At 36.4% G+C, this 17,745-nt stretch overlaps 1 protein-coding gene across 3 annotated transcripts in view; it reads left to right on the forward strand.

Annotated features, from left to right (window-relative positions):
• LOC115210915 (histone H3.v1) overlaps positions 1–17,745 on the forward strand; it is a 65,364-nt gene that overhangs the window by 34,451 nt on the left and 13,168 nt on the right. For all 3 annotated transcript variants that reach the window (XM_029779699.2, XM_036503889.1, XM_036503891.1), the window contains one exon: positions 16,694–16,787. In XM_029779699.2, the coding sequence (XP_029635559.1) occupies positions 16,694–16,787 (94 nt within the window). The remainder of the gene's footprint in view (positions 1–16,693; positions 16,788–17,745) is intronic.

Raw genomic sequence — 17,745 nt, forward strand, 5'->3', positions numbered from 1 at the left:
ATGCTAAATTGTGATTAGGTCAAGAAGGCCTTTGTAAGTTTGGAATTGTAGTAGTATAGGTACAGGTGTGGTTGTGTGGTTAAGATGTTTGCTTCTCAATCTCATGGCTTTGGATTCAGTCCCACTGTGTGGTATCTTATACAAGTGTCTTTTACTACACCCCTGGCCAACCAAAGCCTTGTGAATGGATTTGGTAGACAGAAACTGAAAAAAGCCCATTGTGTGTGTGTGCTTGCAACTCCTTATCCTGGCATCACAAAATACTCTTGAGCATCAGTTAGACAAGCAGTGTCAATCATTTCCAATAATTTGGGAAAAAAAAAACAAAAAGCAAAAGGAAAAATGGATTATAGGGAGATATTACTTTGCTTGGAAACAGGTGAAGGTTGGCAACAGGAAAGGTATCCAGTAGCAGAAAATCTGCCATCAACACAACTCTTTCTGGCCCATGCAAGCATGGAAAAGTGGATGGTTAAACGATGACAATAATGATAATGGTGTTAGTTTAGCTGGAGGTCAGCTCTGAACAAGTGGACGTATGATTGAAAGACATTCCTGTTGTATTCATCTTGTTTTACTTTTTCAGAAACTGTAAAAGAGAAAAATGCAAATGGAATATATAATTTCATAATTTAATTGAGTTAATTAATTGTTACCTTGCTGTTAATTATTGACTCAAGATTCTTTAGATTAGTGAAATGAAAAAGTACAGAAAATTATATTTTATAAATTTATATTTTACTGGGAAAATGTTTCATAGTAGCAAGAATTATAATGAACCATTGTATAATTTGATCCATAAACCTTCTCTTTATAACTGGGAAAGAGGATTTGTACTAAAAAATTAAGTTTACAAAAATAATTAAATTTATCTATTATCTTACTCGTTACTTCTCTAATTAGCAAAATGAATATTTTCATTTTAATTGAACTTCTTTCTTTGGCTTCAAGAGTTTAGTGTGTGTGTTGTTGTTGTTGTCATAAGAATTTATAAACTTTGGGAGACCATAAAATAATTCTTTTTTGGAATGTTGGATCTCGAAGCAGATAAGCTATAAATAAAAGTTGTGTTAAAAACCCTTTGACTTTTTCTATCTAAAGAATTTTTAAACCCAATATTTGCAGACTATTATTTGTAGCTTACTTGCTTCAAGGTCCAGTGTTCCAAAAAGGATTATATCATGGACAGATGAGAGTCATCGGCTATGGGTGGTGGAAGTGCCAGATCCCATGATTTCACTCTGCTATGGGTTCCTCAATGACAGATGTCCGGCAGTACAATAACAGCTGAATCTCCTGTCAACGATATAAATCTCAGTGTCTATTCGGGCTCTGGTGCCACAAATAGCGATTGAGTTTATTAAAATATAATTAATAGTGACAGTAGCAGTATTAATAGCAAAAGGTAATCCTGATCTCTAGCTTAACATCAAACCAGAGATCCCACCCAAATGCTTGCAACAGAGTGGACCCCACTAAACCACCTAAAGATCAGGTGATGATATCAATGAGATGTTGGAAAATGAAGGACTGACACACACTGAAAGTCTCAGTAATGGTAAAAATATGTAAATGGAGATCTTCATTTTGATGATGAATATGTAGTTAGGTGGTTTATAATGCTTAATAATTAAGTAAGCAGTTGTGTTAATAGACAAGAATAACCACACAATAGATATGTTTCCATACATTTATTATGTTAAACAGTATATGACAAACATACAAAGAATATTTATATCATTAAAAAACATTTCTGTAAGGATGTAGGTACAGTAATCTCTCAACTATCGTGAGTGTTACGTTCGAAAACCCCCCATGAGAAGTGAAAATCCGCAAAGTAGAAACAATATTGTACTGTATATTTTTAAAATTATTTTTATGATTTGTATATATTTTATTATAAATACAAAACAACACCATGGAGGAATCGATGTGAGCTTAAATAATAAACCGCAATAGGTGAACCGTGATATAGCAAGGGATTACTGTCGTGCTTAAAGCTTTACAATATGGAAGATAAAGAGAATGTTCTTGTTAAATATGTTCTGTGACATGTGTCTGTTATTATAAAAAAAATAAAGGAAAAAGAAGATAATTATTTATGTATGTATATGTGTATGTCAACACATTTAAATAGAAAGATAATTACCTTTGTTGAACATTGTATACAATGTATGTTATGTAAGGACAAGCAGCAAAGTTTGGAATTTGAGTTGGATCTGGTGTGGGGTTCAAATCAACAGCATTTCATAACCTTGGGCAAGACTTTCTAGAACCTTCAAATTACAGTTTGGCAGAAAGCATACACATCTCTCCTTTAACATTTTCTGTCCTTAGTTGATACATACTGGCCAGTGCTGATTGACTAGTAAATGCGAGTGTTCCGTCCTCTCAAAGAGCTGGTCATGCCCTTTATGGGAATGTAAGTAGATTGTAGTTCTAAACAGGAAATCTGAGTGGAGTGGTTCAAATCTTGGCCAAAGCCTCATCATCATTTAATGTTTGTTGTCCATGCTGGCATGGGTTGGACAGAGCACTAGTTTTTCAATGAACTACAATACTTACTCATTGTAACAGCATGTAAGTGGCTGCAGCTTGACACAGTGTATGACAAGGCTGGCCCTTCAAATTACAAGTACAATCAATTTGAGAGGCTTCACACAGTTTCACTCAGTATTATGGTACTTAACCATAACTGCATCTTTAAAAGACATCCTAAAGATCAGTTGATGGGAAGTGTTTTGTAGAGTGACCTTTTCCCATTTTGCTCTCATTTTCTTATGACTGACACAAATTTAAAACAGCAATGACTCTACTTGATGAGGAAATGCAATCTACAGGAGGAGTATGTGGCCCCTGTCAATATTAAGCTCTTGAAAGGTCAAAAAATGAAGGCCTGAATTGGAACCTGGCCATGATAATAAATAATAAAAATGTGTGCTTTTATTCTACAATGATCTTCAATCCTTTTGATAATAACCAGCCTGAGATTACTCCGGGTTCTTTCATACAAGCTTCTTGTTTTAAAGTGATCTCAATTAAAACTTGCCATCAAAATCTCATGTTAATTTATGTTCTAAATGCCAGCTTAATTATGATAAAATTATTTCACCAATTTCTTCATTATTTTCAAAATTAATTGAAACAAAGGCTGTGTATTTCAATAAAAATACTAAAGGGTTAAAGCGAAACTTCTTTGAGATATTTTATGTAGTTATAATAATATCATATAAGACTTCATTTAATTAATATTCTTTAATAATTAATGTAGTAATTATTTAAGATCTTAAAATATCTTCATTAATCAATAAATTGAAAATGTGGTACATTCTGTATGTTCCTTCATGTAGATAGGATCTCAGTATTAATTAATTCCTGTTCACTATAAACCATTTCAGTTGGTTTTTAAAACGTAAGCAATACTGAACACATTTTACGGTTGGCATCAGAAACTATGCAAATAAGTCTTTATTAAAGATGTGTCTTGTAATGAATTCAGCTATAAATAATAGCTTATAATATATTGGTGGCAAGCTGGCAGAATCGATGCTGCACTGGGCAGAATGCTTAACAGCATTTCATTTGTCTTTACATTCTGTGTTCAAATTACACTGAGGTTGACTTTTTTGTTTTTCATCCTTTTGTGGTTGTTCAAATAAGTACCTGTTGAGTACTGGGGTTGATGTAATAGATTTAACCCCTCCCCTAGAATGACTGACCTTGTGCCAGAATTTGAAACTAATATATTCCTTTCTACTAAAGGCACACGGCCAGAAATTTTGGGGTAGGGGTCCAGTCAATTACATTGCCCCCCCCCCCAATGCTTAACTAGTACTTATTTCATGAACCCCGAAAGGATGAAAGGCAAAGTTGATCTCAGCAGAATTTGAACTCAGAGCATAGTGGCAGACAAAATGCCACTAAGCACTTTGCCTGGCGTGCTAACAATTCTGCCAGCTTGCTTCCTCCTTTGAAACTAATATATTGGCTTCAAAATAAATCCTTGGATGGAAAACTTCGATATTAGAGTATATTAAAATCATTATTATCATTATTAAAGACATTACCAGCCTCTTGTATTTAGTCAAGAGGCTACTTTAGTGTAATTTGTAGCACATATGTCTAGTTTATAGATGTTCAAGTCCCACGGGAAGCTTTTTGACTTTTTTTTCCACCCAAGAGGTTTTTAATCCACTTTATTATTATAAGCTGTTATTTATAACTGAATTCACTTAAAGACACATCATTAATAAAGAGTTGTTTTCAGTGGGTAAGAATATGTCAATAAAGCATAAAATAGATGCAGACCAAATGAGTGCTTGGTCCAGATTGAATTTCTTAGATCCAGCACCTTAATGATGGGAGACATAATCCAGTTAAACAAAGTAGGAAACACACTGGTCAAGCTAATAAAAATAAAGATAAAATTAAAGATAGACAAATAGTGTTTAAGGCATCAAAGCATTTATAAATAAATTACACAAATATAAAGCAGGAAGATAATCCGTGGTGGAACTTCATAAATAGGTTCATTTACATATTTCTCAATCTTTCGACATTGGTCTTCTTGGTATCTCTATATTTGATACATTTACTTATCAATAGTTCATTTTCAGCTAACCAACTCTGTTTTCTTCATTTTCTCATAAATTCTACTATTTCAGTTTGGTATTTGAAATCTATTTTATTGTATACTATCAGATGAATTTTTATGATGTAACCTTAGAAATGCAAAGTTTGTTCAGAATTACATTAGAGTTTTATTGTTCTATATATTTGATACTTTGGAAAGACAGCAATGCATAATTGTTTTGCATTTTGATTTAGTCTTGCATTCTGTGTGTGTGTATGTGTGTGTGTGAAAGAGAGAGAGATGGAGAGTATTTTGCAATATTGTATTTTTAGATTAGAAATGTGTAAGCACTTTGATCCAAAAGTGTAAGAATAGTTTTAAGAGTAGAGATAAAACTTCATTATTTTAACATCCACTTTTCCATGCTTGTATGGCTGGACTGAATTTATTGAGGCAGATTTTATACGACCAGCTGTTTTTCCTGCTGGCAATCCTGACTGGTTTCCCTTGCCCAGACGTGTTTTTGCAGAATATGGAAACGAAGGACACTCAAGGACTATCACACAATGTCAAGAGAAGACCACACACACTCATACACACATGTACACTCACACCCATATATACATAAATGTACATGCGATGATCTTCTTTCAGTTTTTGTCTACCGAATCCACTTCCAAGGCTTTGTTTGGCCTGGGGCTATAGTAGAAGACTGCCACCCAAAATATCATGCAGTGAGACTGGGCCCAAAGTGCCATGTGGCTGAGAAGCAATTTCTTAACCACCACCCACTACACTCTCAGAGTGGTTGACGTTAGGAAGGGCATCCAGCTGTAGAAACACTACCAGATCAGATTGGGGCCTGATGCAGACTCCTGGCTTCCCAGACCCCAGTTGAACCGTCCAGCCCATGCCAGCATGGAAAACAGACGTTAAACGATGATGATGATGATGGCCATGCCTGCACCTGTTTAGATAAAACTTTAATACTAAAATGTATTAAAGTCATTATCATAAGTACAGGCATTTTAATCACTTTTCATCACCAGTTTATTGTCTTTAGTTATTGATCTCATGATCTGTAACTCCTTTTCAATTTCATTGCTCATAATCAACAATATCTGATAATGCATTTTATCTAAAATTTAAGGAGTCTTAGCTTGGGTTGCCTTCCTGATTTACTGGTCCCTTTTATTATCTTTATTCTTTAATTTAGAAGAAAATTGTAATGAAACGAAATTGGTTTTCAGGAGTTTCAGTAAAATTTGACAATACAGTCATATTTTATTTGCATATCTAGAGTCTATATCTGTCTGTCTATCTATCATCATCATCATCTCCATTCAACATCCACTATTTTATGTGTGCATGGCTCAGACAGAATTTAAAGCAGATTTTCTACAACCAGATGCCCTTCCTGTCACTGACCCTCACCTGCTTCCCAAGCATAGATCACAAAATATCTATTGATATATGAGGATAAACATATACACACACACATACAACAGGCTTCTTTCAGTTTCCATTTACCATATTCACATATAGAAGGCAGATGCCATGCAATGGGACTGAACCCAAGATCACATGATTGGAAAGCAAGCTTCTTAACTACATGATCATGTCTACCTGTAGCCACATCCATGCTTCTATATATAGAGACATAACCATGTGGTTAAGAAATTTGCTTCGCAATCACATCGTTTTAGGTTCTGTCCCACTGTGTGTCACCTTGGGCAAGTATCTTTTACTATAGTTCTGGGCCGACCAAAGCTTTGTGAGTGTGTGTATGTAGTTGATGTTTGTGTGTAGTTGATGTTTGTGTGTCTGTGTTTGTAGGTCTTCAAATCACATGACAGTGGTAAATGGTTGTCACTCTTGTTCATTCCCAATATTCTGTGAAACATGTCTAACCCTGGGGAAATATAACCTTGCTTGGAAACAGGTGAGGGTTGGCAACAGGAAAGGCATCTGACTGTAGAAAATCTACATCAGTGAATCCTGTCTGATCCATGAAAGCATGGAAAAGTGACATTAAAACAGTGATTTATATATATATATATATATATATATATATATATATATATCATGTATGATAAATATGTGTTTGTATATGTACAATTTGTTTCATTACTTTCTTCTTATCATCATCATTCAACAGCAAGGTAGTGAGCTGGCTTAAATGTTACCACTTTGGGCAAAATGCTTAGCAGCATTTAGTCTGTCTCTAGGTTCTGAGTTCAAATTCTGCTGAGGTTGACTTTACCTTTCATCCTTCTGGGGTGGATAAAATATATACCAGTTGAGTACTGGAATCAATGGAATCGACTTACCCCGTCCCCCGAAATTGCTGGCCTTGTACCAAAATTTGAAACTATTACTATTGTCATCAAGATGACAAGAAATAGATACCTTTTGCATCATTAACTTCTGCATTTATTATTTAGACAAAAGACATTGTATCCTCTCACATCTTCAATTTATTTCTGTCCAAAAAATTTCAGTTTTCATTTTTTCCCTTTTGCTATAACATTGCCGTTATTGTAATATTACAAGTTTTACATGCTGTGTCATGTGACTCTAGCTGATGATCATGTGATCTATACTATTTAACAGAGCTAGCAGTTCAATATAGAGAGCTTGATTACAAAGAAAAGAAAAAAAATCTACCATAGGGTGAAGGATCACATACGTTTTCCAGAATTGCTTGCATGACTACTTTATTGTGAAACTTGAGCAAATATTTAAGAAATTTCTTCTATACCTTCTCTATGTGACTGATATAAATTGTTCACAGGCTGCCATGTTTCACATATGACATTCAATACAAACTCTTTTGTTATTATAACCAACAGTACACGTATGGACGTTGCATCTTATATACTAATGTTTAAATACTCCTGTAGACTGACTCCTGACCATATACATTTGGGACCTGGTGAAGAGGAACCACACCAAATTCTTAACACTTTCGTTATGATGTTTCAGTTGAAATCGTTGACATTTTATCGTTTGTCCGATAATTCATTTGGTTTCTTCTTGACCACTTCTTCCCCTCTGTCCGTGTTTATACGCCCTCTTTATTTCAATTAATTTCAAAAACAAAGAAGAATATAGGGAAATAACTTTGTCAATATGAAGCTGGTATTTGAGACATAGATTAACATGAAATTTTGATGAAAGGTTATAATTTAGATCACTTTAAAATAGGAAGTTTGTATCACAGAACCAGGGGTGGTCTCGCTGTTGCAGAGAACATGTGATTTAGGGCCATATTAAGTTGTGTTTATTTGCTCTTTGATGTTGGTTTGACAATCAGAAATAATAAAATACATATTAATAATGACAGTTTTCTTATCCTGATATTTTCTTATTACTTATCTATTTTCAATTAATCTAATGTTACTTTAACTATGAAATGCTCCACATCAACTTATCATCCATTTCTCTTAATTTTTTGCCGAACCACTAAGTTATGGGGATATAAACTCACTAACACCAGTTGTCAAGTGGTGGTGGGGAAAAACACCGACACACACTCACAAATATGTGTGTGTGTGTATCATCATCATCATTGTTTAACATCTGTTTTCCATGCTAGCATGGATTGGATGGTTCAACCGGGGTCTGGGAAGCCAGGAGGCTGCACCAGGCTCCAGTTTGATCTGGCAGTGTTTCTACAGCTGGATGCCCTTCCTAATGCCAACAACTCCGTGAGTGTAGTGGGTGCTTTTTATGTCCCACCAGCACAGGTGCCAGGGGAGGCTGGCAACGGCCATGATTGGTTGGTGATTTTTACATGCCACCGGCATGGAAGCCAGTCAAAGTGGCGCTGGCATATGTATGTATGTTTATATATGTATGTATATATGACAGTGTTCTTTCAGTTTCTGTCTACCAAATCCACTCACAAGTTTTGGTCAGCCCAAGGCTATAGTAGAAGACACTTGCCCAATGTGCCATGCAGGTTGCCATACTGCCTGAAGCAGTAGGGTCTTCGACTAAGTATGATTCAGGGTGGGAGGTAGCTTTATACTGCAGAATGAGAGGTTAAAGTAAGAGAGAAGGGTTCAAAAGAGAACCAGTTTCTTGCTGTAGAAGTACCGCATGGTTACTCACAATGTAGAAGAATGGCTGTAAGTGATCAGAGTGGAGCTGAAAGGAGAGATAAAGTAGTGATGAAGAGATATGAGGATGTACCCTCATGATTGGTGTAAACCCAGGTCCAAAATTTTTTACAAACAAGGTCGATATTTTTGCTGTCTTAATATCAAATCAAACACAGGTATGATAATAATAACAATTATTAATATATTTACGCATCAATCCAATCAGATAAATCCAGTAATGGAAAAGTAATGTTTCAAACCATCCCAAAAATGTTTCTACACTCATTTGTTTTGGCAATGAAGTTTTTCTGGAGGATGTTCAAAGTATTTTCATTGCCCACTACAAATTTTTTGGGTTCTGTGCTTGCACCTCCTGTTCCCAAACCTATGGATAGGAGGTGATTAGCAGTGAGTGTCATATGGTAAACTGTTGTAGTTTCATTCAGTGAGCTTGCAGAATTGTTAGAACATTGGAAAAATGCTTAGCGGCATTTCTTCTTGCTCTTTACGTTGGCATAGATTGGATAGTTTGACTGGGCTGGCAAGCTGGAAGGCTGCACCAGACTCCAGTCTGATTTGGCATGGTTTCTACAGCTGGATGTCCTTTGTAATGCCAACCACTATGAGAGTGTAATGGGTGCATTTGTGTGCCACCAGCATGGGTGCAAGTTATGTGACACTTGAGTTCATATTCTGCTTAGCTTGACTCTGCCTTTCATCCTTTCAGAATAGATAAAATAAATACCAGTTGAGCACTGGGGGGGGGGGTAAGTGTAATCAACTAGCTCCTCACCTCTCCCAAAATTTCAGGCCTTTACTAGAAAGAATTTTTAAACTATTAAATGCTTAATTATGTATTATAAACAAACTGATAACTCAGCCTCTGATGAAGTTTCTTTCAAATTATATTGGTTATTAGACAGTGATCATAATACATCGCTAAGTCTTATGATATTCTAAGGTTCCAGACATGTCTGATGGAGAAGTGTATGTAACATGAAATGATAACCATATTGTTAACATTAGCCATTTACAAAATTTATTATTGAGATATTTTAATCTTACATTTCAAAGCATTTTGTAATTGAAACATTTTCTCTGTAATTTAATCTTGTATATTTTGGAAGATACCAACTTGGAAATATTTCACATCCAGTATCATTATAGAATCTTTTCATGTTGATTCATTAAAACAAATGATTTTGTGGCCAATTATTAGAAATCACACAGCTACTGCAAAGTAATTATAATTTTTATAATTACAAAAAACAGCTGTATTCTTTAACCCACGTTTAAAAACATACCATGTTAGATGTCATCCTCAGCAGAATCGCTAGGATGCTGGGCAAAGTGCTTGTAAGTATTTCATCTAGCTTTACATTCTGAGTTCAAACGCTACCAGGGTCAACTCTGCCTTTCATCCTTTCAGGGTTGGTAGATTAAGTACCAGTTGAGCACGGGGTGATGTAATTAACTTAACCCCTCCCCCAAAACTTGCTGGCCTTGTGCCAAACATTTGAAACTAATAGAAATAATACATTTCGAAATCTCTCAGAGATTTATGCAGTATCAGCACGATAAAGTGATAGTATGTTGTCAACTTAATGTGACAGTCCCATGAAAGGGAAGAATGCTACTGTTCTTTAGCCCTAGGAAAGACCGTTTCCTGTTGGACTTGACACATTTCCTGTTTCCTTATGATTTCAAAGTGGAGACGAGCACCTCCACCCTGCAAAGCCAGCACCCAGAGACTAGTTTCAGAGCCATTGCTCATCATCAGTCTGGAGTAGCATGGCTTGCTAGCTGTCGGTGCATATCCACCTTTGAAAACATATATTTCAATTGAAATACATTCACTGATTTTTGAAAATAGCCATGCTACTCCAGACTGATGATGAACAATGCAATGACTCTGAAACTAGTCTCTGGATGCTGGCTTTGCTGGGTGGAGGTGCTCGTCTAAACTTTGAAAACATAAGGACATGGGAAATGTGTCAAGTCCAACAGGAAATTGTGTTTCCTAGGGCTAAATAACAGTAGCATTCTTCCCTTTCATGGGACTATCACATTAAGTTGACAACATACTATCACTTTATTTGAAAGCAATATTAAGGCAGCAAGCTGGTAGAATTGTTAGCAGATCAGACAAGGTGCTTAGCAGCATTTCTTCTGACTTGTTAATTTCTGAATTCAAATTCTGCAGAGGTGAACTTTGCTTTCATATTTTCAGGGCCAATAAAATAATTATCAGTTCTACATTGGGGGTCAGTGTATTCAACTTCCTCCTCTCCTCAAAATTGCTGACCTTATGTCAAAATCAGAAAGAATTATTATGGTTTTTATTATGCCACCAATGTCTGCTAGAAATATAGGGGATAGCAAAGAAAAAAACCCCTCCAATTCAGATTCACCATTCTTGATCAATGTTTCAAGAACAAATGCACAATGTACATTTGCTGTTGAAACTAGTAACTAAAAAAGAAAAGCACAGTGAATGTTGGCTACACGAAGACAATTTCCACCTATCTGTCTAATTTGACAAGTGCCGAACCAGTGGCTGTGTAAAATATGGCCAATGTTACTGCCACACCCTTTAGCATTCGGATTACTGTGTCTTATGTAATGCTTATTGTGTTGAATTAATCATTCGTTATGGTCAGTTTAGATACTGAAGGCCAATCTCCAGTGGTGTATCATTAGTACTGTTTGAATAACTGGTTTTCTAACTGTTCTGGCTCCTTCCATAAGTTCACCCTGTTCATAAAATCCACTTCTACACCACTGCACCATTAAATGTACAACATAGAATATTTTCCTTCTGTAAATATCACCCAAAAGTAGTTTTCTCCTTTTTTTTTTGTTGGATATTCTTTGATTGGTTTGCAGAAGAGATTGAAAAAGTATATTTATTCTACATAAATTGTTTCTGTATTTAACTTAGCCAGGTTGTATTTAATGGATGTGTATTATCTAGAATAGTGGATACGTTGTTGCATTATGCGATTGAGGAAACTAAATAGTCAGATATTTCTGTGACAGTGAATGCTCTCCTTTATGGCAAACTTATAATCTATAAAAAAGGAAAATAGTCCAATATCTCTGACAGAACAGGATTATTATCCTAACCAGTGATTTAACTGGAAGAATCACAAATATAGAAACCCTAAGTTTAGATGAATTGCAACATGTAAATATAAAGGATTTCAATGGAAAGTACCATCGAAATGAAACCAGAAGCATTAGGGTAAAAAAAAAGGAATTGGATATTTGATGTATTGAGTTAATAGAAAGTGATTTTTGTATGGATTCTACATGTCTTCATCATTTCTGTATTTTATGGACATTTCTACAAGTGACAGGATAACAGGCTTACCAGCAACATTTCAGTCATGTATATTCTTAAGCCATTGCTTTTAGTGAATTCATAGTGGAGTTGTGTGGCTCAGTGGTGAGGTAAAAACAAAAAAAAAATCTCTCTTTTTCTCAAGGATAAATGTTAGTTCTTTTGTACAATAAATTTACAAACTCCTAATTGTAAAGTACCACAAAATATTCACTTTCCTTTGCATCTGGCATGGGCATAATTTCAGTTTTTTGAGATTCCTGCATTGTTGTTGTCAAATGAATGTACAAATGGAGAGAAATTGATGCATTTTTTCCATCTAGAGGTAGTCGAAGCACCTTGTTGTTGTGTGCTATCTAGAATATCCTCCTCAACTTCTGCCTCATCTGACGATGGAAAAAAGTTCTTCATTGCTGTGTCATCATTACCATCTGTTGGATGGTTTGACAGGAGCTGGTAAGCCGGAGGACTGCACCAGGCTCCAGTCCTCTGTTTTGGCATGGTTTCTACTGCTAGATGTCTTTCTTGACACCAACCACTTTACAGTGATCGTTGCCAGAGCGGCTAACTGGCTTCCGTGCTGGTGGCACATAAATGCTAGATGGTACTGGCATGGGTGCTTTCCCTGTGGTGCCACCACAGATGCTTCTCATGTGGCACCTGCACAGGTGCTTTTCACATGTCACTGGTATGGATGCTTTTCGCATGATGATGGTCCAGGTACTTCACATGTGGTGCCAGGCCTGGTACTCTCCATGTGGCACCAGTACAGGTGATTTTTACATGGCACTGGTGTGCTGACTGTTTATTATATCTGTTAATATCCAGATATATGTGGTGGGAGGTGGGTTCACAGTTCTGTCTGAAGACATGTGCATGTCTGAATAATCTGTCATGAAGGTGACAAGCTGGCAGAAACATTAGCATGCTGGGCAAAATGCTTAGTGGTATTTCGTCTGTCTTTACATTTTGAGTTCAAATTCCACCACGGTCAACATTGCTTTCATCCTTTCGGGGTCGATAAATTAAGTACCAGTTGCATACTGGGATCGAGCTAATCAACTGCCCCCTCCCCCAAAATTATGGGTCTTGTGCCGAGAGTAGGAAAAAAAATTATGAATAATCTGTCATTGTCAACTGTATTACTTGTCATAATGGACAACGATAACAACAGCAGCAATGAGCCACCATAATGTTCTTCTACCAGCATCCGAGTGGCAATGCTACTACATTTAATCCGTTAACTTTGTTCGGTAACATGGATAAATCAAGGTTTCAAAGTTGACTTCTCTAATGTTTGAAGAGTACCTTTCCAATTGATATAATTCATATGAGATGTGAGAAGGGGTATGTCTTGTTGAATCTAACTCACTGTTGAGTTCATTTGTCATTTAGTTGTTTTCAAAAGATAGAAATTGATATACAGTGTTTTAGTACTGATATAACCATACACATGAAACAAGTTACAAGTTGTACACAGGCATGGTGTGTAGTAAGAAGTTTGCTTCTCAACCACATGGTTCTGGGTTCAGTCAAGCTGTACGGTACCTTGGCCTGACCAAAGCTTTGCAAGTGGATTTTTTTAACAGAAACTGAATGAAACCCATTTAATATATTATCATCATCATCATTTAAGATCTGCTTTCCATGCTAGCATGGGTTGCACGGTTTGACTGAGGGCTGGCGAACCAGATGGCTGCACCAGGCTCCAGTCTTAATCTGGCAGAGTTTCTACAGCTGGATGCCCTTCCTAATGCCAACCACTCTGAGACTGTAGTGGGTGCTTTTACATGCCAGCAGCACAGGGGCCAGTCAGGCGGTACTGGCAACGACCTCGCTTGAATCTTTTTACACATGCCACCGGCACAGGTGCCAGTAAGGCGATGCTGGTAACAATCACACTCGAATGGTGCCTTTTATGTGCTACCAGCACGGAAGTCAGTTAGCCGCTCTGGCAACGATCACGCTCAGATGGTGCTCTTAGCACCCTACTAGCACGGGGGTGTATGTAGGTGTCTGTGTTTGTCCCCCACTACTGCTTGACAACTGGTGTTTGCATTCCTATAATTTGGCAGTTTGGTAAAAGAGACTGATAGAATAACTATCAGAATTAAAAAAAGAACAAAGCCCTGGGGGCAATTTGACTAAAAATTAATTCTTCAAGTCAGTGCCCCAGCATGGCCACTGTAATGACTGAAACAAGATAAATAATAGAGATCTTAAGGAATACAAACAGACACTACTGCCACTACTACTACAGTTGTTTTGTATTTATACACATGGCCAGCAGTTTTGTAGGGAGAGGGGTTAGTCAGTACCATCAACTACAGTACTTGACTGGTGGGTTGAAAGGCAAAGTTGTCCCTAGGATATAAAGAGTTAGAAGAAATACCATAATGCATCTTAACCAACTTTGCCATTCTTTTACTCTGCTAGAATAGCTTTAAGTTACAATGACAGACGTAAACAAAATATTTGTGGATGTAGACAAAAATGTGGAAAATCTTTATTTATGGTAGAATCTAGGCCAAATATTGATTAATTTCTCGTATTGAACCAAAGCCAGAAATTGTAAGGCGGAGTGTAATATTTATAATTGGTCCCTGAACACGGTTGGTATTTATTTTATTAAGCCCCAGATGAGGAAGGAAAGATAGAGTTGTGACAAAGATTGGACTGGTATTGAATAACCCAGGAGACATGTTCAAAAAGCAGAGTGGACAGCCAATTGAAGAACTCAGAATATAAAGGGACTTAAAATATTGTAGACACTTTTGTTTACCACATTTCTACCCTTCACACAACTATTTTATATAGTACCCTACCAATTCTATCAACCCTCTGCCCCTCACACAACTATTTTATATAGTACCCTACCAATTCTTATTTCTTTATTGCCCACGAGGGGCTAAACATAGAGGGGACAAACTAAGGACAGACAAAGGGATTAAGTCAATTACATCGACCCCGGTATGTAACTGGTACTTAATTTATCGACCCTGAAAGGATGAAAGGCAAAGTTGACCTCAGCAGAATTTGAACTCGGAACATAACAACAGACAAAATACCGCTAAGCATTTCGCCCAGCGTGCTAACGTTTCTGCCTGCTCAATTCTATCAATCTTCTACCCTTCACACAACTATTTTATATAGTACCCTACCAATTCTATCAACCCTCTGCCCTTCACACAACTATTTTATATAATACCCTACCAATTCTGCCCCTACATCAATTTACAAACGCTCAAGTCCACCAAAACAAAACAATACTGATAAGTACATTATAAAGTGTTACACATATAACAGAGGTTATTCTGGACATTTTGTCTCCAGATTTTATGCTAGAATCCCTTTATGCTTTTTATCTTTTTTCCAAAAGAAACGTTTTTCCATTAAAAAATATTCAGTCACTATTAAAAAAGGGGGTTATTTGTATTAGCTTTATTTTCATTTACACACAGTCTTGTGGATTATCATTTATGCTAAGGGAGGTAATTATCACTTTACAGGTGGGATTATAAATTTGAATTAAAAATCAAGGAATACAAAAAGGATACTAGGCAGTCACATATATTTTCATTTTATCTAGAAAAATATGGGGAAAAACCCAGTGTTACCCCCGTCATATAGCAGGTAACTTTTTTGTCACCATTGGCAATATCAGGAAATATGATACACACGCAAAAGTTATTATTCGACTTTTATCACACTTCCTTGTGCTGATTCAAAATGCAGTGAACATATACCTTTTTATCTTTTACTTGTTTCAGTCGTTAGACTGCGTCCATGCTGGGGCACCACCTTGAGGAATTTTTTAGTTGAATGAATCAACCCCAATATCTATTTTTTTTTTAAGCCTGATAGTTATTCTATTGCTCTCTTTTACCAAATCACTAAGTTATGGGGATGTAAAAACACCAACACCTTTAAACATGGACAGCACACAACTAAAGGCCTCACAATCACTCCCAGTGCTGGTTCTCCTTATCACTAAGAACCTCTACTGTTGAAAGCATCTCCTAACATCCTAACAATTGGCCCTTCTCAGATTCAGAACATACTTCTGCTCCCCCCCCACACACACAATTATTAACACTCTACAAAGCTTAGGTGAGGCTGACAATGGAATGTTGCTTTCACATCTGAGATTCTCTTGCTGCACACATACAAACTTCTTAGACCACATCCAACTGATTGGCATGAAGTCACTCAAAGACCCTCTCCAGCCTCAAATCCACAGGTACACTGTCCTCTCTCTGCCTTTCCTATTGCTACTAGAATGACCTCCTCAGAGCTGGTTGAGTCCATGCCACCTCCATTCACATGAATTTCCCTACCGTATATGAAACATGTGGTTTACATTCAGTGAACAGTGACTGCCCCAAACTGTCCCATTATGAACTAGGATTGCTGTCTCTATATTTAGCTAGTAAAAATTCTACATTCCTATTTGCCAATGTTCTCTGGCAACGAGAAGAGTTTAAGCCCTACTATTCTAATTGGCCATCAAATAATCTGAACCAATGAAACTAGTTGAAATGTTTTCCGTATTTTGTGAAGTCAGTTCATTTATTTATTTATTGTTTCTGTGTGTACAAACTGGTTATTTCTGTGGCAGAAAACCTCTTTGTGAATGTCCTGGTGATTGTGTTTATATTTCTGTAATTTTAGGGTGACAGGAAAGAAGACTCTGGTGACAAGGAAGTGAAAACAGATGACCAGTCGAAAAAAGATGAAGCTAACAAAACAAAAGACAAAAATGATGGTATGTCATATTACATTTAATATATACCACACTGGTATGGTACATTACAATTATTATAACCCAAAGTGGTCTACAGTCATTGTGCAATTAAACTGTGTGTAGTTTTGTAATTACTACATGCTACAAATTCTTTCTCATTTAATTTATTTTCCTCTTTACAATATAAAGGGGAAAATATTCCCTCCGTGGAGTGAAGCTACTACTGTGTAATAAATGATAGTTTAAACAGGAAAGGAAATAAATTTAAAGCTTGTGTTTTATACTTTATAAATTTTTGGTTTTATGTATTTATTTTAAAAAATTTTGTGTAATTATCAATTATAAAAATAACTAAAATATAAATCTTATTAACAACTAAGTACACGTAGGTTATTAATGTTTATAGACTTAGTAGTCTTAGTTTGATTTTTTTTTTTTTTTTTGGTCAGTGAAGGCACATGGCCCAATGGTTAGGGTGTTGCATTAACAATTGCAAGATGGTAGTTTCAATTTCCAGACTGGGCAGTGTGTTGCTTTCTTCATCAGAACACTTCATTTCACATTACTCCAGTCCACCCAGCTGTAAATGGGTTCCGGCAATAACTATAAAGGACTGGTATTCCATTCAGTCGGTGAGGCATGTTGTCACTTATATGCAATGGAAACTGGGTCAAGTTCTTGCCTCAGAAGTCCTGGGGTCGGGACGCCCAAGATGATGGTTTCCATCATCCACTTATCTGTTTTTCATTGGTCAGAAATGAAACACCTGTGCTTTACTTTTGATGACAAAGGTGATTGGTGGCAATTTAGTTGTCTTAGATCTTCAATTCTGACACGGTCTGAGAGTTTGGTGTTATTAATAATTCGCATTACATAATTCTGAAAGACTTGCTGTTTCTGTAGTGTAGCAGAAGTCCAGTTGACACATTCCAGACCATATAAAACTACTGGAAGAATACAGGTGTTGAAGATGCTTGAT

This window comes from Octopus sinensis, linkage group LG1, assembly GCF_006345805.1.
Source record: "Octopus sinensis linkage group LG1, ASM634580v1, whole genome shotgun sequence".
NCBI lineage: Eukaryota > Metazoa > Mollusca > Cephalopoda > Octopoda > Octopodidae > Octopus > Octopus sinensis.